Source organism: Lepidochelys olivacea (genome assembly GCF_965140295.1).
Source record: "Lepidochelys olivacea isolate rLepOli2 genome assembly, chromosome: 4".
Taxonomy (NCBI): Eukaryota; Metazoa; Chordata; order Testudines; family Cheloniidae; genus Lepidochelys; species Lepidochelys olivacea.
The window spans coordinates 26,589,539-26,614,934 of record NC_140414.1 but is presented as its reverse complement, the minus strand read 5'-3'; the positions used below and the strand labels follow the sequence as shown (position 1 = coordinate 26,614,934).

The window sequence follows — 25,396 nt, the reverse complement described above, 5'->3', positions numbered from 1 at the left end:
ACTGTGATATATAGTCCTAATTTTGAGGAGATTATAGTCACACCCATTTGGGTTACAAAGTAGTGGAGAGGCTAAAAACACCCCTGGACACTACAGACTTCAACTAGCTTTAATAGAGCCAAGCAAACTTTTTCAGTACAGCTGAGTTCTATCATTTGTAAATTGCTTAGAACAGCTCGTTCACAGCGTCTATAACGCTAGCCTCTGTCAAGCAACTGGTGTTTTTCTAGTGTCAATGAATGGGACGTGCAGTTTCTTTCCATTTACTAGCTTAAGGTCTTGCATGGAGAATGGCTTAAGGCTCATAAGATGTAGTTATTTCTTTGAAACATTCAGAAAATGGCACTGAGGGGGTTTCCATTTTTGCTTCAATGATTTTTGTATAACTCTGCTCAAGTCACAAGAGATGTTTTCCTAGCAGCCAGTACTGTAGAGTCAACCTGACATCTGCGAGCCAAGCTGGATTACTTCAGACCATGCATCATCAAGATTCTGAAACTGGAACTTCGTTAACCGTTTTGCTCATGATGCACAACCTAGAAGAGCTTTCAAGGTTCCTCGTCCATCTCTGTATTGGCTCTGCTGGGCTACCAGGAACAAGTAACAGAGAAAGCATATATCTGCCCCTAAAGTAAGGCGATCTGACTCAATACGTACAGGGACTAGGTAGCTGGATTAAGGTGATGTTTTTCATCATTTTTCAGATGATACCAAGCTTATTATGCTTTTTAAGACACTTTGAAATGATAGGAACAAATCAGATTAAACAAACGTTAAAAACATCAGCGCTATCTAAAGATTTCTGAGTAATATTAACGACAGTGCTGATATGGGCAGTTTCATAGTTCCTTATTAAACTGTGATGTGCCATAAACTCAACTAAGTGAAATGAGCGAATAGGCAACATTGTATGAGGTTTTCAAAATCACAGTGCTCATTCATACATCCAAGTTTACTTCTCTAATCTTGAAAGACAGATCCCATAGCACAAGAATTTTTAGGGAGTAAGAGGGTGATTGGGTGCTAATCAGCATTTTCATTGCATCCCAACTCCCCCCGCCCTTCTCACACAAAGTTCTAAAACATTATATCATCAGGGGAAAAAAGTATCTGCTAATTCATGCCCCATTTTTCCTCCTGAGAAACCAGAGTGGGAGGTCCATTTCGTCTGTGATACCGTCGTATAACGTACTGGGTTGTACAGCAGAACAAAAACTCATCTCTGGACCAAAAGGAACGAATGACTTGCAAGGTCCTTCACTTGTAGTTTTTATTGTGTTTAAAATTTCCCAAGAATTGACTGGTGTATATTACCAAAAATTAAAAAACACAAGTGAAAAATAAGTGCAAAAAAATTCAATTCCGTTTTCAGGGTCAAAATCGGGGTCACTAGGGAAGGATGAGAGGACAGAAAAAAGGCAATAGAGAAAGTAGGAATATTTCTCACCCAGAAGGCAAGATGGTTGCTCAGTACCCTGGGCGGCCCATGTTACTGAGCCGCCATCTCTCCTACTGGTCCAGGGAGTTCCGACCCTTCTTTTATGAGTACTGGAGCACACACGTGCATGTGTATCTTCCACTACATTGCCTCCCTTTAACAGTCTTGCATTTACACTGAGACTAAATCATAATTAACATAAATAATGTAACGGACTGGATTGTCTTAACTTAATCCGTATTTTCATGTACTTGAAAGGACCAACATTCATTGCACGGGGGGGGGGGGGGGGGGGTAGAGAATCAGTGAAAACCAAATAATAGCTTTTGTAAAACCTGAGATTTTTTCCAATAAAAACCAAACCCAAAGTGCCTTGATGACTTGATAAGCAGAATACGGATGGGGAGAAAAGTCCTCCCTTTATTACTCTTAAAACAAGGAGGGCACATTGAAGTTAATGAAAAGATTCACCCAAGCCCAGGAAGAAGAACTAGAAGATCTAACTTTATACGTTGCATGTGAAAACTTTAGCATTTAGTTCCTGTAAACTTTACCTTGGTACTGCCACAGAATCTTCTGTAGTCGTGATCCCCAGCTGTCCATCACTACCTGCACCCCAGGCAAACAGCTGGCCCTGGTCACTGAGTGCCACACTGTGAGACTCTCCGCAGGCAACATGGACTATGTGCTGATCTGCCAATGCTCCAATTTGCTCTGAGGAAGACAGGAAACCCACTAAGCAATAGGGTATCTCTCATATTTATGCATGGACATTACAGCCCTGTACATACACCACATATACTTGAGTATAAAGAAGACGTGTGTTTATACAGGACCTAGCATAATGAAATCCCGGGCTCGGTTGGGAAGCCCGCTACGCACAACTAGAATACAAACGATGAAACAAAAATTGAATTACACCTCTGTTTATGGTGCTTACCTGCATCCCCATCACCCATGGTATCGGATCACCTCATAACCTTTAATGTATTTCTCCTGAACTGTTTCCACAAACATGTTGCATTTGTGATCAATGTAGTTTTAAAAACCCAACACCCACACTGCAGCAGAGAAAGACAGAGTTTCAGAAGAGCTCAGGAACTAGCAGCTTCCACTGTGGCACATATCGCCCAATTTTCAGGGGAGCTCAGTACTCAACACGCCGGGCTCTCTTGAAAGTCTGGCCGAGACTGTGGCTGCTGAGATTTTTGAAAGTCTAGCCTGATGTAGCATGCGAGTAATGTGTATCAAAGCAAGTGTTATTAAGGTACAGATGCAGGGCATGTTGCAGCTAAGTATTTAGGGAGCTAATAAAGCGAGTTATTCATGAACTGGACTGTCCCCGTCTGAGATTGCCTCACTCAGCTCTCTTGTGAGGAACCAGTGAGTGATCTAGCAGGCCCCTCCAAAACTCCTCACTCCTTCCCTACTTTACCCATCTTCCTAATGCTAGCTCCACCACTCACCTCTCTTCCCTACTCGTTTCTTGGGGCAGTACCCAGCTTACCAAAGCTGAGCTGCTAGCATATCACACAGTACCCAGACTGAACCAGGTATAAATCAATCGACCCAATTAAATTACTACAAATTATAACACTCTCTCCTGTTTGCATCAAACAGTGAGTACATCAAGAGATTTTACAGAGGAGTAAAAGTCTGTCACCCTGCCATAAGAATATTGTCCTCAATTAATTTTTCACTACTAAGTCACTCTATGCATCTGAAATAGCTTTAATGCTATTGTAGCATCAGCGATCACGGCACTTTCATTACACAGGGGTTTTTTTAAGTGCTTACCTAATTAAATGGAAAATTCCTGTCTTGCAATAAGCTGGCACATGTTTGGTAGCAAAACTTTCCCACCAAACTTGTAAACTCAGAATTATTTTTTATTAGACAAAAATTAAATACAGATGGAGCTTTCAGACTGGACCAAAAAGGCTTTGCTCTGTAACATGCAGGCAAGGGATTCATTTTCATAAGAAAACCAGATTGCCTACAGCAGGAGAGGGAAGGGAGGTGAGATTAAATTCTATGAAAATAGTGATCAGTACTTAGTAACTTAGTCTCTGTAATGGTAACTTTTTCTACCTAACTTAAGATTTTCACCTTGCCATATAACAGGAAAAGTGGCATGCCTAGCTCAGGACCCAGTTGCCAAGAGCAGCCATGTAAGTTACACACACGAGTCCCAGGTTTGGGCAGTTCAGTGCCCAACTGCAGCACTCTGTGGCCTGTTTTTTGCTATTTGCCCCACAAACACCTCTGGTACGTGCAATGCACCATGCTATAGAATCTACTGCTTCCCTGTTGAACAGTACAAAGTGTTACAGGCAATGGGCAACTACTTCCCTAACCCATCCTCCGTCACCCCCTCACAGAGTGTAGAAGACAGACCATTTAAATGTCTGATGCATGTTTACAGGTTCCCATTGGCAATGGCATGCGATAACTGGATGTCAGCAACAGGCATTACTGGATTGAAAATATGCAGAGGAGAAGTGTGTGGCTAGTGCTTTTTATTCCCACTATCTTCCTTTTACCATATTTGCTGGAGAATCATAGGCCCAGCTGAGGTAGTTTAATGCACAAAGTAAAATGGTGTGAATCCTTAGAGAATGGAAAAGTGTTTAAGTATCCAAGCAATTACGTTAAAGAGTCAACCTCATCTGACAGCTCTGTAACTCCAAACTGCAAGTGTTTATAGAAAACACACCCAGTCACATCCCTTCATTTCAGAGAACAGCCGCGCCCCACTGCAGCATCTATGTTCGGAGCCAGCGTGCCAGCTGGCAATCCCTGAGGGAGTTCTGAAATGTAGCTCTTCGGTCCACAGGGCCACTTTATTCACCAGCTCCCCGCTCACCCACTTTTCCTAGGAGAAGGTAACAAACTTTGGTTTATTTTAGGATCATCCTCATTAGATTTTTTTTTAATACAAATTGGACCTAAGTATCAAGCCCTGTCAAGCTATACTTGGTGCAAGGTCTGTCCCAAGAGAGCTAGGGGTAAAGGAGGCTTGGCTTCCAGTGTACATTTAGATCAGCCCCAAGTTTGCTCTGATTTATTCCCGTCAGTGGCCCCAAGGGGCAATTTTAGCAACTGGAATGAAGAGATGCTGCAGCCACAGTCTCTACGCAGGTGGAATTTTCCCAGCTGATAACATCCCCCAGCTTTACAGCCCCTTTGCATCAGTGGAGCAACACAGAAGGGTTAGTGTACAATGGTGAAGAGGCCCACTGTCTTCAAGACAGTTTGACTTCACAGCAGTGTAGGAGTAGTGCCCAGTTCTGGTAATTGGGACCCCTGCATTCTATTCTTGACCCTGCAGCCTTGGACAAAGGGAGCTTCTCATCGATTTCAATGGGAGCAGAGGTAGGCCCCTGCTGAATGGGAATGAAAATACCACCTTCAATCTCTGAGCTTTGGTTCCCTCTCCATCTATAAAACAGGGATAACATCTACTCCCCAAGGAAGCTTATTTGTAACACACTGTGAGATCCTTGGAGGCAAGGGCCTATTAGAAGTGCAAAATTTTAAGTCTCTCATGTTGACCGGGCTCACACGGTCAATTTAATTTTTGTTTTGATTTTTTAAATATTTCATTTAACTATTTTACTTAAAAACAATTTTAACAAAAAGAAACCTGATTTTAAAAAACTTGAATGTTTAACTAAATTCAAAAATTCATATGCTTGTTTTGTTAAAATATTATGTTTGCGGTTGAACAAAAAGATCCAGAAAAAATCCAGTGGTTGTTTTAGTTAAACAACCAACAAGAATGCACTTTTATGTAGAAATCCATGATTAAATCAAGTCTTCCTGACTAGTGATTTAAATCAATTTGATTTAAATCAAATCCACCCTGATTGTCTGCATGCAAGATAAAACCACTGCACCATTAATCAGGCCTTCCCTTCCCCGACGCAAGAGGCACCCTTTGGCATTTGCAAGACAGGTTTTCACCAGATGATTTATTATACATCTAGTACATATAGCACCAGAAGCAAGCCTAGTACTGCACAGATATAGAACAAAAAAGTTACCCCAAGAACCGTGCCATCTAAATGTAACAAATGTTATGCACTGAGGCTGCACTGGCAAAATTCGGATCCGTCATTCTCCACTGATGGTGACAACTGGTGGAAACGGCAGTGTAGACAAGGTGCAGGCTTTTCCAACACATTGGTGTGCCTTCCCACCTGAGACACCACACCTCCTCCAAGGCTTGGCAACAGCAGCTTTGCAATGTAGGTTAGGTGAAATGACCAGCAGTTACCAGCTTACTGCCTGAGGGCGATGAGTGCTGCTCATGATATATCTGACAGCTAGTGTTACACAGGGCATGTATGGTCCCATACAGTGCCCACACGCCACACCAAGAGAGTACTTACTAAGGCTGCAACTAGAATCGCTCAAAAGGCAGGAAATGCCGAAGTCGGCCCGTGTAACTCATTCTGCCTCCTTGTGCATAAGCATTATGACCATGTTTAATAAATGCCACTCACTCCCCGGGGGTCCAGCCGAAATAACAGCACGTGACTGCACAGCAACACAGACACAATAAAAAATACATAATAAAAAAACAGTTGTGTGTGGGGGTCCAACAAAACGAGACTGGGAAGCGGAGGGTTACGGTGTCTTCATACCTCACACTAACTTTTAAATCAAACCCCATTTTCAAAGTACCTGGTGGGATGAGTCCCCAGACATGTCACCCTCCCCCCAGCACGTCTTTGGAGAATGCCACCTCCCCTCACCCATGCACATATGAAGTCACTCTATTTTAAGGCTGACAGCAACCACGCACATTGACTCAGCCAATTAGAAAAGTCACCTTTGCAGTGCAGAACACGGAGGTGGCTGTGCTGGTCTGAATCACAGCGGCGTGGATGAAGTCAACCACAGTGATTCAGGATCTGTGGATTTTGTTCCAGAAAGAGCCGGATAACTCAAATATAAAGATTTTTTATAGCCAAGAAGAAACCCAGGTTATGGCAATAAGCAGCAGAATCCCTAGTTAACAACAGAAAAAACAGTGCTCGGCTAAGCGACTAGGGTTGCCGGGCGTCCAGTTTTTGATTAAAAGTCCGGTTGACGGCGCAGCGGGGCTAAGGAAGAGGCTCCCTGCCTCCCCTGGCTCCGCACGGCTCCGGGAAGCAGCCGGAATGTCCGGCTCCTAAGTGCGGGGCAGCCAGGGAGGCTCCATGTGCTGCCCCTGCCCTGAGCGGCGGCTCCGCAGCTCCCATTGGCCGGGAACTGCAGATCCCACTGGACCCTCCACCTAGGAGCTGGACATGCTGGCCACTTCCGGGAGCTGCCTGAGGTAAGCCCCGACTGTCCTGAGCCTGCACCCCAAGCCCCCTCCCGCACCCTAACTCCCTGCCCCAGGCCTGAGCCCCCTCCAGCACCCAAACTCTCTCCCAGAGCTCGCACCCCTCACCTCCTCACACACCCCAAGCCCCTACCCCAGCCCAGAGTCCCCTCCCACACTGAAAATCCCTCCCAGAGCCCACCCCCAAGCCTCTGTCCCAGCCCTGAGCCCCCTCCCGCACCCCAAACCCCTCATCCCCAGCCCCACCCCAGAACCTGCACCCCCAGCCAAAGCCCTCACACTCTCCCACATTTCAACACCCAGCCCCAGTCCAGAGCCCTCTCCCGCACCCTGAACCCCTCATTTCTGGCCCCACACCAGAGCCCACACCCCCAGCCCACACCCCAACCCCCTGACCCAGCCTGGTGAAAGTGAGTAAGGGTGGGGGAGAGTGAGCGATGGAGGGACGGTGGATGGAGTGATTGGGGGTTGGGCCTCCAAGAAGGGGTGGGGCCTCAGATAAGGGCAGGGCAGGGGGTGGGGCAAGGATGTTTGATTTTGTGCAGTTAGAAGTTGGCAACCCTGTAAGTGACTAGGATCATGAAGGAGCGTAACAGGCTTTGCTTGAAACACTCTACTCTGGTTGCTTCTGGGAAAGCTTTGATTGACTCACTGAGGCAGGTGGCTCATTATCTGGTCTGGATCCAAGGGAGATGGGGACAGGGGGGAAGTGAGGGTCATCTAGGATGTGGGCTGAGAAGCCTGAGAGAGGAATCCTGGGAGCAGCAAAGTTTGGGGAAGTTTGAGCCTATTTATTTATGTTCCCTGATTGTTGTTTTGTTAATAAAGCCAAAACTCAAATGGGGTAGTTACTAAAAACAACGCTGGCAAGTGAGGCAATTCAGAATTAAATTTCAAACTAAAATGTTTTCAAATTAAGGCATGTTCAAAGCACCGGGCAGCTGAGTGTTTACTCAGTGAAGGTACTAACAGCAACCTTAACTTTTCCCTTTAGCTCTCTCTGTTCTCTGCTTGATTAAGGGAGATCAAAAAAAGAAAGATCACATGAAAGAAACTTAGCTATTCCCTGTTCTATTGCACAAGCAGTTAGAATAATATAGTATTGTGTTGCAAGATGATCTAGTAACACCACTTAGTTCTTATAAGGTCTGATCCAATGACCACTGAAGTCAATGGGTTCTTTCCACTGAGCTCAGCAGGTGTTGGCTGAAAAGCGCTATGTGGCCTGGACCAGTCATTCACCGGCATTTCATCACAGCACTTTACAAAAGGTGGTCAAGTGTCAACAGCAGGTCACAAATCTCCAGAGAATGAGGGCTTGGTGTATTAAACATGAACATTCAGCTGGCATCCCACCACCAACCTTCTCATCACGGGCTTCCAACAGATGCTTCTGCACCTCCTCATAATGGCCCTATTTCTACAGTACACAGTGTTGTACCAATAAAATAAAAACCAGCAGGATCTTATTAAAGGGAAAAAGGCAAAATACCACATTTACTGTGAATACAGAAAGAATCATAGTAAGCAGTTATAGTTATAACATTCCATTCAATCTCAAATTTATTCTCACATTCATTCATACAAACATACACACACACAGGTTCTGCAAGGTTGTTATCATAGTTACCAGCCTTAGAGTTGCTCATGCCAAGCCACTGGCCAGGTGGCCTGGACATGAGGAGGGAGCAGGGCCTTGTCAGATGCTCATCTGATGCTCCTGGAAGTTGGTTTGCAGAATCAGACCCCAAAATTCTCACTTTTTAGTGTCTATTTTTATAGGAATTTCTTCCTATGCCAGTCTATGGGAATTGCTTCATCATGCTGTTGCTGAATCAATCAGCAGATAGCACATTCCTGACGGCTCCAAGATGTTATCTTGTTCTTTGGTTCTCCCACTCTTGAGGCTGTTGGGTGGATTCCAGTCTGCCCTCCGGGGGGGGGGGGGGGGGCGGGTCCTCTGGTTATTTCCACTTGACGCCTTCTTCAGCCGATGGACACTGGATTCTTAGGCTGGCACCTCCCTGATCATTCAGTTATTATCCACACCAAGCATCCATCCACATACATCCTCTATCTCTATTTTAATCACAATGGTTAATACAACGAAAGGGCGGGGAGTCTCTGGGTGCTGTTTCTGTTGTTAGAGTATTGCTTTGAGTCTCTCTCTCTGTGAATTGCTTTGAGAACAGACTCTGTCTTAGAATGCACTAACACAATTAGCAGCTTGCAAGTTTCACACATAGAGGGAGAGAAACAGTACCAAAAACCAAGAGACCTCTTAATTAGTAATACCCTGGAATTTAAACTCCGGGGAATCAAACTCATTTGTGATTTTAATACAGAACTTCTTTAATATGATCCAACAACAGAAGCCTGTGCTTTAAGCCTCATTGAAGTCAACTGAGTTTAAAACATGCTTAGACACCCTGCTGAATTGGTGCCTGCAAGACTCAGGTAACACAACAGTTCAACTGATTGTAATCAAAAGCACTCAAAGGTAAAAACCTACCAAGAACTCTCTCTCCTCATCACACTCTGATCACCTCTCTGTGGTTTGTCAGCACCACCCACATCATCTGATCAGTTGCAATCTTTACCACTGTGTTATCTATAAGTATAATTGGTAGCTCCTCAGTCTGTTATTTCTAACATCCGTAAAGCAACATTCATGCTAAAGGTGCCGTAAATACCAACACAACTTTAGGACACTCCTAAGATGCCATTCCTGTTAAGTTTGCCTGGAGACCTGTGAAGGCCGAAACCAATCTATCACCGCTCCGGATGACTGATAGCCCATTTTCAGACAGGTTTCAGAGTAACAGCCGTGTTAGTCTGTATTTGCAAAAAGAAAAGGAGTACTTGTGGCACCTTAGAGACTAACCAATTTATCTGAGCATAAGCTTTCGTGAGCTACAGCTCACTTCATTGGATGCATACTGTGGAAACTGCAGAAGACATTATATATTCATGGTCTCTGTATATATAATGTCTTCTGCAGTTTCCACAGTATGCATCCGATGAAGTGAGCTGTAGCTCACGAAAGCTTATGCTCAAATAAATCGGTTAGTCTCTAAGGTGCCACAAGTACTCCTTTTCAGACAGGAAACGACACACGGCACCAACTCAAAAGTTCACTCATATTCACAGGAGGAATACCACTCCTGCAGACCAGGGTGTGACACTATGGCTGATCTCTCAACACCCTTTGGACAACAGGGTTACTGGCCCTTTCCCATGCATGGATCAGCAGCCCTGGCCAGGAAGCTGAAAGCTACATTCTTATTGAGTAGAAGCATCGGTGGGAAAAAGAGAGTAACAAGTAAATTCAGGAGTCCATCTCCACACCCACCTTCTTCTCCACTTGATCACAGATTAACAAACTACTCTTTAGCTCAACCAGAGTTGCTGCAATTATGCACCAGATTGGCCTTTCGTCCTCTCCACTTTGTGACTGTGGGGAAGAATCACAGACAATAATTCATCTGATAGAAGAGTTCCCAACTTGGCATTTGAAGGGCAGTTTACATCACCTACCCTCCCTTGATACAGAGACTATCCTCTGGTCTTTGAGCTTGGATGTCTGCATATGAGAAGAAGAAAACTGTCTCTGTATGCTCAGCCGCCTCAAACACCAAAGTATAATCCCCTGGAACTTGCGAGGCTTGCTCTTTCTTATATCCATCCAATGGCCATGCTTTACAATTCCCAAATTTGAGGCCCCTTTTAATGCTTCTGGAGAGGAAAGGTGGGGGAGAAAGAGAACAGGAAGTTTCATTGGAACCAAAATCTTCTGCAACAAAATCTTCCGGCAGCCAGATTTGGTCTTTTAGGAGGCAGCTCCATTCACATCTGAAGCCTAATTCACCACTAGTGCGGATCAGTTAGCTGCATCAACAATGGAAGCTGCAGTGCAGCAAGGCCTTTGGTATGTTCACTACAGTGCCATCTGAATTGCACTGGAAGGGAAAGAGAAATGGAAACAGATACAAATAAAATGTTGCATCATGAAATAATTTTAGGAGTGGGGAGAAGAGAGAGAAATGGAAATTTTAAAGGAAAGGTAAGGCAGCGGCAACTGTCCTGGGGCATGTTGTGATCACCAGAGGAGCTACAGACTCCAGCAAATCAAGGCTGGTGACTGCCAGGCAATGGGGCCTCAACTTCTGCTGTCTTCTTTCATCCAAGGCACTCTAATGATGCTTATCTGCCTATATGTAACGTGTGCCACTTCACACTGAACATGGCCTGAGTAAACCCTGCTCCAGTTTATGAAGCTACTTATGGTAGGGCTAAATATAAGAATTCAGGAGCAAAACGTGACATGTTCCCTGCTCATCTGTATACCCAGAATAGCTGACAGCTCAGAGCAGCCCCGGGGCATCACACTGCATCTACTTCATCAGCTACCCCAACTCAGCAGCCATAGGCGCAGCTGACGGTCATGAAGGTGAAGTTTCCTCTTGGCCATACATGGCTGCCTGGTCCTCAGCTGTGCCCAGCCCTTGGGAATGTTATGAGCACTCTCAATGCCTCATCGACAACCCAGAGACAGGCTGGTTCTCTCGCAGCTGACAATCAGCTAGAGATGGTTCTTAAAATGGCCACGTGCACATACAAGGCTCCTGAGGACAGGCCATCGGTTGGGAGAAGAAAGCCCTGTTGGGATAAACACTCTCCCTTCCCACATGGGTAAGGCTAAGATTTTGTCATGCATATTTTTTGTAAAAGTCACAGACAGGTCACGGGCTATAAAGAAAAATTCATGGAAGCCTGTGACCTAGTGGTGACTTTTACTAAAATGATTCATGACAAAATGGGGGGCTGGGGGGGGGGATTGCCCCCCACAGCGGCTCAGAGCTCGGGGGGCCCCCACCATCTCTGGCAGCAGGAGCATCCCACAGTTCTTAGCCGCCACAGGCCGTGAGGGGACCCTGCAGCACCCAGTCACCGTGAGCTGAAGTCACGGAGGTCTCTGGAAATCACAGATTCCATGACTTCCAGACCTCCGTGACAAAACCGTAGCCTTACACGTGGGTCATGTGGCAGCAGTGGCAGCTCACCTTCTACAAGGGGACCACCACCAGTGATAGGAGCAGGAATCCCACCTCCCCAGCTCTTTTCCAGGGTCAGAGAAGGAGAGGTCAGCCCCCGGCAAATGGTTTACTTTTTAGTTATAACTAAATAACTAAGAGGTGGCCAGGAACAGGGGAGCGAAGACAGGTTCCTCTCTTTCCCTCCCACAGCAGTTGCACAATGGGGTTAATACAACCCCTGTAAATTGTAGTGACTTCTGATGCCAGCTGGGGAGGGCAAAAGAGAAGGGAACCAATATGAGGCAAGCAGCACTACTCAGGAGGCAGAAAGCATCTCCACCACCCACCACTCCATGACGGGAAAATCGGATCACCCGCCTTGCTTGCACACTGGTTTTCCCCAATCAGGCAGGCTCAGTAATCAGCTGCCTTAGCACAGCATGCGAAGGCTTACCTGTCTTGAGGGCTGGATGGACATATAGATTAAAGGGCTTGGACATTAACACTAACATCATCTACAGCTTAATAAAAAAAATCACAAGAGCCTCTGTCCATGTAATACTGCCCACAGGGGTGTATTATGGTGATTATTGAATACCTTCCCCACAGTATCTGGTATTTATCATTGTGGGCACCTAGATACTCAAGCTGAAGGGCCATTGGTCTGCTGTAGTATGTCAACAAAGAGAACGATGTTCCATGGCAGGGGAGTGGGTCTTAGCTCCGGCACAGCTTAGACAAACCTGCCAGGGATGGTCTAGGTTTCCTTGGTTCTGCCTCAACACAGGGGGCTGGACTTCACTTCTCGAGGTCCCTTCCAGCCCTGCATTTCTATGATCATTTCTCTTAGAACTGGTTCCCTCCTCTCCAGTGCAATCCAGATCAATTTCACAAATACTGCTCAAGAATATCCTGCTACTAAGAGGGCAGAGGGATTTAAAACAGCATTTCATACGGTTACTGACATTTTAAAATGACTTAAGTAACCCTCAGCCCTGAGATAGACTGATGTCATTTACACACATTCAGAGTAATATGAGACAGTTCCCTGGTGTGGATTGGCGTTTACTCGGACCTGGGTTCATGAATCACTTTTGGTTAGCTTTAGGGAGATAAATTCATGAGAAAGCACATTCCAACCACATTGTTGCTTTAGCAATGATACGTAAGGGAATAAAGTGGTAGTTTGAGGAAGTATAGGATGTGCAATGAGGCAGTGATTTCACAGCTCCCAGATAGATACAGTATGAAAACAACTTGCTGTCTCTGGAACCAGCTAGCTTAAAAAAAGGGGGGCAGGGATTCTTGCTGTAGTGCTTGTGAATATATTCAGGGTGTTTGGAGAAAACATCAAAATGCTGGACATTCTCATTGCCACGGGGCTAAAGTACAAATGAGTCATAAAAATACCGTAGCTAGAACATAGGCATTAATGGAAAACTCCAGTCTTCTCTTGTAAACACAGTAAAAACATTGTGAAGTTCAAGGCTAAACAATTCAGTAATTTAATAGTGGTTGTTCACTAGAAGAGCAGTGGTGAGGCATAAAGAAATATGCTCCCCAACATTAGTGCAGGAGTAAGGCCAGGAATCTGTAATGATATTACACTAAAGAAACAAAAAGAATAAATTTAGTTTTCTTTGTCTGCACAACATTCAAAGGGCATTCTAAGCCCTTGTGTAGAAGGAGCAGCTGGAGTAAGTCAACTGATTATCCTGACAAAAAAAAGTGCTTTGTTCATGGTTTGAGTGGAACTGAGGAACTGTAGAATGCAGGTTTACATCTGAGGTTACAGTTGCTGGGTAATTACCAGGCCTCTGGGACATTTCAGGTCTTGTCAGAAGAGAAACAGCAACAAGCAAGTGCCAGGTGGATTACAATTTTCCCCTAACTTGCTAGAATCTGTCCTACTGCTCCCTTAGCTAAGAGTTAAAACTCGCAGCACTATTTTCTTTATTGTCTCACTGGAAAAACAAAATGAACGTTAATCAGAGTTTATACACTTTGGGGGACGGGGGGGAACTAGGGTGAAGGAGACAAAGGATGCCAAAGTTAAACAATCAATAATGGGAATGTTGACTTTCATCTTTATGTATCCCACAAATTGTTCTAGCAGAGGCATGTTTCACACAAAGGTAGATCAGGTAAACGTGTGATTGTGATTATGAATGATGATCTGCGGGTGTCCTTACAGGGGTAAAGGGGCTGGACTGTTTTCTGAAGGGAGGTTAACTTTTTCTGTGATTGCAGAAGAGATATTTCTGACCACTTCGACATTTTTCCATCTGCAATCTCTGATGCTTAACAAGTTCAGTGGTCCCAAAATGGTTTGTGCTCCTCTGCTCGGGTTTCCCTCACCCAGAAAGGTCATGCAGGACAAGACCATAAAGTAGGAGCATCCTCTGATTGGCTCCTGCAGAACCGACTCCTAAAAGCAGAATCGCTGTGTTTCTGCTGCAGAGAGTGCAGAACGCAGAGTTGACAGTGGGACTGTGCGTTATTCCCAGTGCACTGTGGAGGTCTATTTTGCAGTGCAGAGGAGATGAGAGAGGGCTTGGAGGTGGGACAAATACAAACCAGGAGAGCAAATCTGCCACAGGCCTAAGGAAGTGCACTACGGCAGCTCTGAGCTGTGCTGCCGCTCCCTGTGTAGGCGGGGGGAAGAATCTTGCACATTCCCTTTAGCTCCCTCATGAAATGCCTCTTTACTTGGGCTGCATGGGCAGGAGCACCAAGCCCAGAGAGTCACTGGTGTTTAAAGTGCCTTTATTTCCTCTCCTTCCTGTTTCAGTTTGTCTTTCTGCAAACAAGAAAGGAAACTGAGGGGGAAGAGGGGAGCACAGCTGCAAACCAACAACCCTCCCAATTGTGCCACTCCTGCCATCCTGCCAAGTGGCTCTCCAATTTACCCCACGGCTCACCCAGTCCATACAGTCACCAACCCTGCCTTGCCCCCAGCCACCGCTTTCCATCTGTGACCTGCTCCCTCCTGGGCTGCTTCCAGTGAGTGCAACAACTCCCGTTCGTGCTCCTCCCACAGTCTAAATGAAGCAGCCCTGGCACAGCTAACTCCTCAACCACCTGCAAGAGGTTAAGCGGGGACCTAGCCTCCGCACGGCCTTTCCAGTCAAGATGCACATCTGTTCGCAGGTTATGATTAACAGATGAGCCAGAGCGAGCACTGAGATTTCCAGGCACAGCTAACCCTGTACTGGAGTTTAGAATAAGTGCAGCTCAATTTGCAGAATACAGGCTGTCAGGGACAGAGAAATCCAGAGGATATGGATCATTCTGTGGCTATTCCTACAACTCCCCAGAACCCCTTTTTTTTTTAAAAAAAAAAGTAAAGCTTAATTACATGTCAAGCCTCCGGGCTGTGCCGATAGACTCCACAATGCAAACTGAAGCACTAATGCCTTGTCGATCTGCAGCTCTCCAGGCAATGGTGGTAAGGGAAGCATGGTTTTCTTTGCTTCCTGTTGCTAGAGGAAAGGTGCAAGCTTCCTTCCCCACCCCACCCCACCACCATCTTAATATTATAGGCTCCTTGGGACATGGCCCATTTGAAAAAGTGGGCCCTTGTAGGACGTGAGGACCAAGGACCCACAACACCAAATGGAGCTCCTGGCACTATACGTCCAGGTACGAGGAAAAAAACCTGAATAAACAGCGCCTGTGTCTTTTAAATGGCTTAGCACACTTCTGGTGCGGCATGAATAATTAGCATGGTGAGCCACTTCACGCTGTTACACAGCATACCATATGTTGGAATGGTGCCAAATTGGTGTGGCCATACTGAACGAACGGTGAGCACATGGCTTCACATGACTGAACTGCAAAAGAAGATTCTGGGAGCAAAATCTTTCTCTTAGCATCAGACAGATGGCAGAGGTGAAACTGACTGGCTCCATGCTGCGTGTATGATCAGTACTGATCTTTGGGTCAGCAAATATATCCACCTGAAAGCAAAGAACACGTGTAGAACACCCGAAGGGGAGCATGGGCTGACGGGGGCATCTCGACCCTGTTGAAGGACATCACGCAGGGGGCTGAAGTGAATGATTGGTAAGGGAGCGAATGTGGGGTAATATTCAGTTGGCACCACTCTGCAGTCTCCTCCTAAAGTATTAATTAGGTTAAAAATGAGTAGCTACACACCCACCGGGCACGCTTTTAAGACATGTGACTCCTTTGAGGAAAAAGAGTATAAAAATCAAGCAAATTAAATTACTGTTGGGGAATTCCTTAATTGACGCTTAAAGAAGCAACGCTGCTAGGCAGAATGGCCAAAACTCTGCTCCGTGGTCTCAAGTAGGCCTGTGAGCCAGAGGGGTTTCCAGGCAGCCAAGGCCTTGCCTCGAGGGAATCCGAGACAGACCTGAGGGCTGAGGAGACCAGACCTGGAGAAAAGAAGTCGTCCATAGAATTTGGTAACCACCTTCTCTGTTTGCCAAGCAGGAACTGTGTGAGGCCAGCACAGGGCCTGTTTGTGTATGTTTGCGAAAGAGAGGCTCACTAAGAGGAATGTATAGCTCTTATTGTATAGGTTTCAGAGTAACAGCCGTGTTAGTCTGTATTCGCAAAAAGAAAAGGAGTACTTGTGGCACCTTAGAGACTAACCAATTTATTTGAGCATAAGCTTTCGTGAGCTACAGCTCACTTCATCAGATGCATATCGTGGAAACTGCAGCAGACTTTATATATACACAGAGAATATGAAACAATACCTCCTCCCACCCCACTGTCCTGCTAGTAATAGCTTGCTCATATTCTCTGTGTATATATAAAGTCTGCTGCAGTTTCCACGATATGCATCTGATGAATATTACCAGCAGGACAGTGGGGTGGGAGGAGGTATTGTTTCATATTCTCTGTGTATATATAAAGTCTGCTGCAGTTTCCACGATATGCATCTGATGAAGTGAGCTGTAGCTCACGAAAGCTTATGCTCAAATAAATTGGTTAGTCTCTAAGGTGCCACAAGTACTCCTTTTCTTATTGTATAGTTCTTTCACGTCTAACATAGGAGTTATGTGCTTAATGTAACCCTTTACCGCTTCTGTAATTCCTTCTCGAATAAACTGCCGTGTATGCCAATTAATTACTGTGGACCTTTTTCACTGGTATGACAGTAATCTGCTCCACTGGGAGCCAGTGAAGATCCATTCGGGGTAATAGCCCCCTGGTGCCAACACCATACACCCAACAAGAACCCTTGCCTAGTGCCCCTCAACCTGTTCTGACACTTCCATGCAAAAGCAACTGCTGTTGAAGTTACATGCCCCTTTGGGCAGCTGCACAAGTTGTGGGTCATACTGGGCAGCCAAGGCTCAACGTGAGATTGGACTCTAAGGAACCCATGCCAGAGGAGAAAGATCTTCTATACCCATGGGTGACTCAGTCGAAATTTACAAATTAAGTCTTGGGGAGCACATTTATATCTACTCCAATAGAAAGTAATCATGTGAAGTTGGAGATGTGGAGACATTAAACTGGTAACTCTCAGGGGGGAAGGGGAGGGGAGAGAAGAGAAGAGCACAAAGGGGAGGAAATACCCTGTCTTTGCAGAGGGTCCTTTCAATGGGGCTCTTCCACTTCTAACTGCTCTGATCTGCCAATTCTGTACAAGTGCTTGAATTAGGGAGAAGGGAGTTTGCAGAAAAGGAGTACTTGTGGCACCTTAGAGATAACCAATTTATTTGAGCATGAGCTTTCGTGAGCTACAGCTCACTTCACTCAAATAAATTGGTTAGTCTCTAAGGTGCCACAAGTCCTCCTTTTCTTTTTGCGAATACAGACTAACACGGCTGTTACTCTGAAACCTGCAGAAAAGGAGACATCTCTAAAAGTTCTACTCTTACAGCCTATCCCCATTGGGTCTGATACCCCAGACTGGAGGGAGGACCAGAGTCCAGCCTGTCAGACTGGGATTTTACCGGCTGTTCCTGTATGATTTTTGTATTACAGCCATGTGCCTGCCTGAGGTGAAAATACACTCGACCTCTTTAGTAACCACTTTCTGAGACCTCTTGCATCTCCAGAGCTGCTCTCTGTAAGTGTGGGACACTCATCCAGAAGGAGCTACCTGAACACACACACTCCATCCTACTGTTTGATGTTTAAGGACATTGACAGAAGGAGGCTTTATAAAGTGACCATCTAATTTATCAATGAACAGATGTGGGGCAGGAGAAATCACTAGTCAGCTGGAATTAGGACAGGGACAGAAAGTGGGACATTCAGAAGTGCTCAGTGCTGGTCTAACTCTGCTCGCACTGAAGTGGCTGGTGAAACTTCCATTGATTTCAACAGGAGCAGAGTTAGGTTGATGTGCAGCACTTTTGAAAGTCCCACCCAGAATGTTGCTAAAGAGCAGATGTCACCGAGGGAAGGAACCATCTGGGCCGTGACGACAGAATGGCACGATCCCAAAACGTACTGGAGGCTTTTGATGCAGCAACTGCAAAAGTCTCCACAGGGCAATAACGAGTGGGGATGGGAATCTCCCCTTAGAGATGCAGACTGTTGGGGGCCTGATCCTACCCCCACTGAAGTCACTGAGATTTTCCCCACTGACTTCAGAAGGCTAAGGACCGCCGAACATTTTCCCTGTTCTCTGAGACAGCAAAGCTGGGCAGTAGGGCAACGAAAACCTTTCCACATTCCAGGTGGGGCTCGGCAGCTGCCTTTCCAGCCAAGGCTGCCTGGGAGACGCAACGAATCTGTGCCTACCCTCTGGCCAGCTTGGGTTCAACGGCCTCCTAGGGGACCCTGGCCCACTTCTGGGGCTACTCCAGCCAGCCACAAACCCACTGGCACAGCTGGGATCACAGGCTATTTGCACTGCTGAAGCCACAGCCAGGGTTGTGCCAATAAGCCGGCAGGAGTTTGGGTACGTACTGGGCCCCAAAGCCTAGACCAAAGGAGAAGGCAGTAAAGTAACAGCACTGGCTTTAAGTTTAAGCAAAGCAAAGAGCTAGGCTGTGAGGTCCTCTCCCTATGCAGCCCTTTCCAGCAACGCTCAACAACTGGCCACCAGACTTCCCCACCTGCTTTCCACCTTGCCCCGCCCCCCCGACCTCACACATGCAGGTGCTAAGATCGGAAGCGAATGCAAAAGCATTACCCAGTCCCTCCCCCGCCAGCACTTTGGGTCACCAGTGAGTCTACCCTTTCCGTAGCTCCCCTAACTATAAAGTGAAGCCTTATTTATGGATTCACAGTTTGCTAACAGAGAGTAGGACAATAAGCCGGGTCATTTCGATTTCTAGCCATAAAAATCCAGATGGTGAGGGGGAAGGAGGCAGTTCCTATTGTCCCTACTCACAAGTTAAGCTGAGTAATTTAGGCCCTGACCTTGCAGGCAGGCCTCCTGCCACCAACGGAGCAGCAAGCTGGAAGCCTTCAGGAGCTTTAAAACTTCTCTCACCATTCAGACTCTTGTATGGGTATAAAGGAACTAGGAATTTGAGATGGGAAGATGCTTTCCTTTCTTTTAGAGTACTGCGCTCCTGAGCATCCCCAGCTGCCTTTCACATAGCAAGCTCTAAACCCTGGAGAGGTGCGACCCGAATCACTGCTTTGAACGATAGCATGAGCGACACAACGCCTTACAAATGACAATGACATGCTCTCTGAGAGCATGTGGTTTGGGTAACATTTTCAAAAGCAATTCAATATTTGAGATAATCAGCAGTAGGTGAAATGGCTCTCTGGTTACGCTGGAAAGGTGAACTCGGGATCAATCCAAGAGCTTCCTACCCCAGCCTCCCAATCCCATGCTGCAGTCTTGACAAAATCTTTATGGGAAGCAGCATGATCTAGTGGACAGAGCACCATACTGGGATTCAGGACAGCTGGATTCTATTCCGAATGCAGGCACTAGGATGACCTAGGGCAAATCACTTGACCTCTGTGTGTCTCCGTTTCCCCCTCCCACCTTTGTCTATTTTGTGAATTTAGACTGAAAACTCTTCTGTATAGTCTGTCTCCATATAGTACCTTTGCACAGAAGCCACAAGCAAGATCAGGATGCCATTATGTGCCACAGCAATACAACTAATCAGTAAGATCTGTGGCAAGAAATATTTGTATCCAGATGAATAAAAATGACTCAGTTGGGTACTAAGCCACACAAGTGTGTGATTTTTAAATGTTAGTCTCTGATTCTGGGTGGGGTTTTCAAAAATGCTGCAGTCACTTAGGAGCACAAGCCCCACTGAAAATCAATGGTATTTGTGCTCCTAAGTGAGCGAGGCACTTTTGAAAACCTCATCCTCCATAAATAACAAATTGAAAAATAAGTTGTAGGACCAAAGGAATTTCAATAGGACAAGGGTACTCAACCATTTCCAAGTCACCCGCCACCTTTCTTCTTATTTGCGCCACTCCACCCTTTACAAAATATGTAGGGCCCTTTGTTTTCTGTTTTTATTTTATTTAATTTTATCTGGGAATTTATCAGTGTTGATTACTATTACAACAAAAACAGGTCGAAAATCAGTGGAAAAAGCTATTGATAATTTTTCTGGGTAAATATAGGGGTTTATTTTGGTGCATGGAAGGACTGGGGGGAAGTATTCAGTAGATTAATGCTTTGATGGATGGAATTCAATGTGGTTTGCTGCAGAACTAAAACAGAACTCAAAACACAACGCCACCTCTGAGTTTAAGAAAACAATATATCTCTAATCCCCAAATAAAACTTTTCATTTGAATAAACAGTTTACTGTTGTAGACTTAGAACTATTAGCCTATAAATATTTACATTTAATAATTGGGCCACACCATTTACAGTGCATACACTCAACTTCATCCTTTTCTCCTGGTTTTTTTTTTTTTTTTAAAGTTTTGAATACTTCCTTGTGTTCTGAAACGTATTGTGATACAGACTTTTGTTGTCTTCCCGTTTTAGCATGTCAGATCTTTAAACCATTATCTGCTAACAGCTTCAAATGTGTACGTGTTGGGTGTGAGATTCATCAGTACGTTCAGATGCACACACACTTCAGAGTTTGCATGAGTGCCTGTTTGTTTATTGTGAGTATATTCTAGACTAATACATAGCTTTACTTCAACAGGCAACTTTGCATACACACACAGATGAATGTATTATTGTAATAATACAATGTATTGTATTTTCCTAATAAAACAAATTATTTTTTATATATTTGAATGATACAAAGTAGGGTGAAAAATCAGGAAAAAATGAATAATACTTTTTGTATAACCTGGGATTTTTTCAAAATATCAGTTTAAACTGAAATCTAAGGGGCTTAAAAATGGGCCATTCCAATATACCGGTGAATCTCACGAAGGGAATTCTACTTTGAATAAAATCAGTCCTTTGATCCTGTTGTCTAACTGTGTATAGGCTAGGAAACCTTTTAAAAGCACATATCTGAATATCCACAAAGTTTTCAGAGAAGTATTTTTCCATTTCAGCATTGAAGAGTGCTAAGGGGTATTGCGGTCCCATGCACCAGGTTGCAACGCCACTCACTCAAATTTGGCCCAGACATCCTACTATCATGATGGAGGGGCAGTGGGGCCAAATTTGAGGGCATCATGACCCCGTGAGACAGGTCCCAAGCCCACTCATTCAAATTTGACAAGACAGAGAGGAGGCCGGGCCAAATTAGAGCGAATGGGATTGCAACCCTGTGAGTGGGAAGGCTGGTCACATCCCCCTAGAAGGTTTGATGGGGGATGTTCCCTCCCCACCCCAGGTTGAGAACTGCTACAATAGTGGATCACATCCAACTAGTCCAGTATCCTGTCACAAACAGGGCCCTGAACCAGATGCTTCAAAGGAAGGTGTAAGACAACTCCAGAGCAGACAAATAAGGAATAAACTGTCCCACAGGGGAAGTTACTTCCTCGCCCCAGCTCCCCTGCCCTTAGTGGTTGGCTAATGCCCTGCAGAATGAAGGTTTCTATCACTTAAATCTTTGCATCCCATGAAAGCGTGGAAGCTTTCACTATCCGTATTGTTACAGTTGTACTGGACACGAGCCAACGAACGGGAAACGACGATGAATTTGAACACCACGCTCAGGCTGCGTCTACACGACAAGCTAGGGGTGTGATTCACCTACTTGTGCTAGCTTGAGTATAAACAGCAGCGCAGCCAGAGTAGAATGGGTAGCAGCAGCAGGGACACACGCGCCCCAGTTTCAGGAGGGCTTGTGCTTGACACGGCTCAGTCATGGCTCCATGGCTGCTACCCGAGCGACTGCGGATAGGCTGCTCTTTATCCTCGCCATACCTCAATCAGAGCTAGCCTAAGTACAAATACATGAGCAAGGGAATCACATCTCTACCTCACACGGGAGAAGTAGCCTGGACCTGGATTGGGTGGGAAGTGTTGGTTTGGGGTTGTTGTTTTTTTTTTTAAACCTGTTTAATATTCTGGTTTCAGTAAAAATCACAGCTGGATTTCTTGGCTCTTTGGAACACACTAGAATGAGAAAGATATAAAGCAGCTCCAAGCAAACTGGGATGTTACTGTTGGAGAGATTGAGTTTTACAAAGCATCTGTAACGCCTTCCAGAAAAATAAAGGTAAGGGGATCGACTCACCCTTGTGGGCACATGGGAGGGGAGGGGTTGAGAACCCACAGTTTGCACACACAGGCTCTGCCAGTTCACACAGAATGGGGAGGAGGTGGGGGGGGGGGGAATACCTTGTTCTAGAGTTGGAAAGACAGGGACAGACTGTGGCACAGATTCTTCTGAGAACCTTGTGGGATGGGGTGCCTACCCGACACCAGCATAAAAGGGTTAACCTTGCCCTGCCCCAGAAGGAGCAATGGTGGTGAGTCCTTGTGTGAAGCATAGCCAATCAGGGAAGAGTTGTAGGGAGCAACCAGTCCGGGCCCAGCAGGCTCAGATAAAAGGGAGCTGCAAGGCAAAATAGGGTCAGTTTCTCTCATGGAGCCCAGGGAGCCCTGGGCAGGAGGGATAGCTCAGTGGTTTGAGCATTGGCCTGTTAAACCCAGCCAGGGTTGTGAGTTTAATCCTTGAGGGGGCCATCTGGGATCTGGGGCAAAAATTGGGGATTGGTCCTGCTTTGAGCAGGGGGTTGAAGTAGATGACCGCCTGAGGTCCCTTCCAACCCTGGTATTCTATTTGTCTCTGGTATTCTATGACAAGGACTGTGTCCCTGAAGGGCTGAGAGAACTAAGCATCTTGGACAGAGCAGCTGCTGGCAGGAACCAGGGAAGAAAGACGGAGCTGAGCAGCTGAGTGCCCTGGGTAAGGGCGAAGAAGCTGCTGGGGCCATGGGGAAGTGGCCCAGGGAAATATAGCAGCATTGACAGAGAGCACAGAAGAACAGCAGGAGACTGCTAGTTACCGGGTCCCTACTACGCACCTCTGGGGAAGTGGCTGGACTGTTGGACAGCAAAACACAGATGATGACCTAGCTGGAGTCGCAAAGAAGTCACTGCCGTTCTGGGAGTTGAGAGGAGCCGTAGGTGGGAACAGAGACAGACTGCTGGCATGCAGACCATTGACGTGGGCGTCGGCCTCAAGCTAATCCCCAGCTTGATCAGGAGACGGCAGTTGTCTGGCAATGAAGGCTGTACCCCATGACACCCTGCTACCAGAAGAAACCCTCTTGTTCCCCACCTGTCTAAAGAAACCCTGCTATCAGCAACTGTGCTAAAAATAGGCTTACTCTCCCTAATATCAATGACCAAGCTTCCATTGATACCACAAGGAGCAGGATCAGCCCCTGAGGTTGCTCCTAGCAAGATGTCAACCCCTACACTAATGAGACCTTGGATTCTGGGGAACACAGTAAAGTCTGAAAGGCAGGGGAGAGCACTGTAATTAACAGCCCTCCCTTCCTATAACGCTAAGAGAAAGCAAGCCACATTTACACAAAGTAGGAAACTTCTACACCAGATCATCTATGCCCATATTGATGCCTCTACTTTTGTGCAATGCTTGGATACATCATGGTTTCCAGTAACCAAACCCACCTTATTCAGCACCCTAATTCTGTACAATTCAGCATGATTTAACCATCAGCACCCTAATTCTCTACAATTAAGCATGATTAACCATCAGCTCCATTCATTGCTGAGTCACAAAGAATTCATACAAGAGTTTTCACATGAAGAATCAAACAAACATGTTCCCCCACCACCGCAGCTGGTGTTTGAAGTATGCAAAAAGAAATCCATGTACCTGGCTTGCTTCCCTCGCTCTGATGGCCTAGCTGTCCTTTGGTGTTCAAGCCACAGGTATAAACTTCTCCATTCTCCAGTAAGAAAACAGAATGGTTTCCTCCACAAGCCACCTCCTTGATGTTTCGGTCGTGAATGAACCCATACACCTGTGGCTCAGGGATGATTGCTTGGAGATTGCTACCTATCCCAGGCTGGCCAAAAGACCAACATCCCCAACATAACATTTTCTCTCCCTTCAGCAAGTCATGTAGCTTTTTCCTTCCTGGGGAAGAAGAGAAATGAAAAGTGATGAGTAAGTGATGCAACCACAGCCTGTTCTGAGAAGGAAGCGGAACCAACAGAAAAATATTTCCTGTCTAATCACGTCATGTCTGTGTTTTTGCTACATGGATTCACCTTTAATCCTTACCAGTAAATAGGGCATTAGACAGTAGAATCAGGACACATGGGCTCCATTTCCCACTCTGCTATAGACTCAGTGTGTCACAGCTACTGTGTGTTATTTAGCTGCCCTGGCAATGTATAAGATGGGGATAGGGTGCTTACTTTTTAAAGTGTTTTGAGATCTAGCAGAGAAAAGCACTAGACGAGAGCGCTAAGTATTGTTATTTAGACAAAAATATTCTTCCTCCGACCCTTGAAAGCCCACTACAGTGTTCTAAACTAATGGCTCAAAACACACCAATTTCTAACTGCACTAGTGCAATGTTTTGGGCAATTACAATAGAACACCTTTTTAAAGGAGGATATCTGCAAAGAAGTTATTTAAACAGGTCCCGATTAGATTGATCTCAATTGTTTACAGGGTACTGGCCAAGTGCAATACCACAGTACGCTACTAGCTGAGAAATCCAGGTAGAGAAGGAACTCGCACTACTGAGCATCACCAAAATCTGTTCGTGTGCACACATGTCCTCCCACCCACCCCAAGGCCATGAAGTGTCCAGGAGAAAGGGTGCACTGCCTACAATTCCCACGGAGCATCACAACAACAGTTTAGCATTTCACAGAGCTGTACAAACAAGATACTGATGTTAAAGTGACTTGCCCAAACCCACATACTAGAACTCCTGACTCCCCATCCTCTGTTGGGTCCACTAAACCATCTAACAGCCAGCACCTTCAGAGGGAACAATAATATGGGACAAAGAAACAAAGAGAGACAAAAAAGGAAGGAAAGAAGAAAACATGCCGTCAGTCAGCACTTGACAATGCCATAAGCCAAGCTCACTCCTGGTTTATACCTGGCAGCAACGAGAGAAACCACCTCTCATTCCAGAAGAAGCGACCGTGAAATTCTCCCAGCAGGCCGAATCTCAAAGTATTTGGGTCATTTGTTACAACATGTTGCACTAACAATAAAACTCCACCCCTGAAGCCTCAGAGAACTC

The 25,396-nt window shown here is 45.7% G+C and overlaps 1 protein-coding gene across 2 annotated transcripts in view; it reads right to left on the bottom strand.

Annotated features, from left to right (window-relative positions):
• Positions 1–25,396, bottom strand: part of HERC3 (HECT and RLD domain containing E3 ubiquitin protein ligase 3) — a 111,837-nt gene that overhangs the window by 67,995 nt on the left and 18,446 nt on the right. For both annotated transcript variants that reach the window (XM_084626355.1, XM_084626356.1), the window contains exons 2-3: positions 24,004–24,267; positions 1,993–2,152 (exon numbers count right to left, since the gene is read on the bottom strand). In XM_084626355.1, the coding sequence (XP_084482481.1) occupies positions 1,993–2,152; positions 24,004–24,229 (386 nt within the window). In that variant the 5' untranslated portion in view covers positions 24,230–24,267. The remainder of the gene's footprint in view (positions 1–1,992; positions 2,153–24,003; positions 24,268–25,396) is intronic.